The following is a 2,027-nucleotide window of genomic DNA, read 5'->3' on the forward strand; positions in this document are numbered from 1 at the left end:
CTATCATTTCTTATACACTGATGTTTGCTATCATTTCTTATACACTGATGTTTGCTATCATTTCTTATACACTGATGTTTGCTATCATTTCTTATACACTGATGTTTGCTATCATTTCTTATACACTGATGTTTGCTATCATTTCTTATACACTGATGTTTGCTATCATTTCTTATACACTGATGTTTGCTATTATTTCTTATACACTGATGTTTGCTATCATTTCTTATACACTGATGTTTGCTATCATTTCCTATACACTGATGTTTGCTATAATTTCTTATACACTGATGTTTGCTATCATTTCTTATACACTGATGTTTGCTATCATTTCCTATACACTGATGTTTGCTATCATTTCTTATACACTGATGTTTGCTATCATTTCTTATACACTGATGTTTGCTATTATTTCTTATACACTGATGTTTGCTATTATTTCTTATACACTGATGTTTGCTATCATTTCTTATATACTGATGTTTGCTATCATTTCTTATACACTGATGTTTGCTATCATTTCTTATACACTGATGTTTGCTATCATTTCTTATACACTGATGTTTGCTATCATTTCTTATACACTGATGTGTGCTATCGTTTCTTATACACTGATGTTTGCTATCATTTCTTATACACTGATGTTTGCTATCATTTCTTATACACTGATGTTTTTTTTAAATAGATATAACTCCAGCTTTTCACATTATATATAGATGTTAAACTATTCAATGTATTATATTCCACATGAAGCTGTTCTATAAAAATAACCTTAAAAGGAATCTGATGGATAACCTGACCTATGATTTTCACCTGACAGCATTTTCAAATTTAACAGAAAATCACCTATTACTTTTCTTTATATTTTTAATGATCTACTTGACCGGAGTATTGGGGAACATCATTATCATTACAACGGTGATCATTGATACCCACCTTCATACCCCCATGTATATACTTCTCTGCAATTTATCATCTGTGGACATAATATTAAACTCATCCACCGTCCCAAAACTTATGGACATTTTACTCTCTGGTAATGACTCAATATCCTTCATACAATGCTTCATCCAACTTTACTTTTATATGTTTGCGGCAGGAACGGAGGACATCTTGTTGTCTCTGATGGCCTATGATCGATATGTGGCTGTCTGCAAACCCTTACATTATCACCTGTTAATGAATAAGAAGAAGTATGCCATCTTCTTACTCGGCACCTGGATATTAGGATGTGCTAACTCTTTATTTTTGACCTCCTCAGCCTACCAGTTAGACCTATGTCCTTCTAATAAAATTCAACATTTCTTCTGTGATATTAAAGCTTTGGAGAAGATAACTTGTAGTCAAACCCAATTTTCCATCCTACTTTACATTGAAAGTGTGGTTCTTGGACTCTTTCCATTTTTGCTTAGCTTAACATCCTACATCAAAATTATTCTTATCATCCTAAGTATCAGGTCAACCGGTGGTAGATGGAAGGCTTTCTCCACATGCACGTCCCACCTGGCTGTGCTAATAATATTCTATGGTGTGGCTCTATGTATTTATGTGAAGCCTCCTTCAGGACACTTTGAAAAGCAAGATTTGGTGTTCTCTCTAATGTACACAGCAGTAATTCCCATGTTAAATCCATTAATTTACACCCTTAGAAATAAAGAGGTGAAGGCTTCTCTGTCGAGGATCTTTAAAATAATGAAAACAAAGATTGCTTAACCCCTGTAATGACGTAGGAAATGTAAATTTGTGGGTTTTTATTTTTTCCTCTTCTCCTTTTAAGAACCATAACAATTTTTTCCATCTACACAGCCATATGAGGGCTTGTTTTTTGCTTGAACAATTGTACTTTGTGCTCCTTAACTCATTCAGGATATGGGGCATACAGGCACGCCCTTGGAGACTGGGATTTGAGGACCAAGAGTGTACCTGTACGCCCTTGCATTATTCCGATCACCACCACTCGCAAGGGGGTGATCAAAACGGGATGATTGTTGTATGTGCTGGTATCCTGGCACATTGTGCAGGGGTCC

The 2,027-nt window shown here is 34.9% G+C and overlaps 1 protein-coding gene across 1 annotated transcript; it reads left to right on the forward strand.

Annotated features, from left to right (window-relative positions):
• The first annotated feature begins 747 nt into the window (after positions 1-747).
• On the forward strand, positions 748-1,713 carry LOC130367352 (olfactory receptor 1-like). Its single transcript, XM_056569766.1, has one exon. The coding sequence runs from the start codon at positions 748-750 to the stop codon at positions 1,711-1,713; it is 966 nt and encodes a 321-aa protein (XP_056425741.1).
• Positions 1,714-2,027: the final 314 nt, after the last annotated feature.

Source organism: Hyla sarda, chromosome 4 (assembly GCF_029499605.1).
Source record: "Hyla sarda isolate aHylSar1 chromosome 4, aHylSar1.hap1, whole genome shotgun sequence".
Taxonomy (NCBI): domain Eukaryota; kingdom Metazoa; phylum Chordata; class Amphibia; order Anura; family Hylidae; genus Hyla; species Hyla sarda.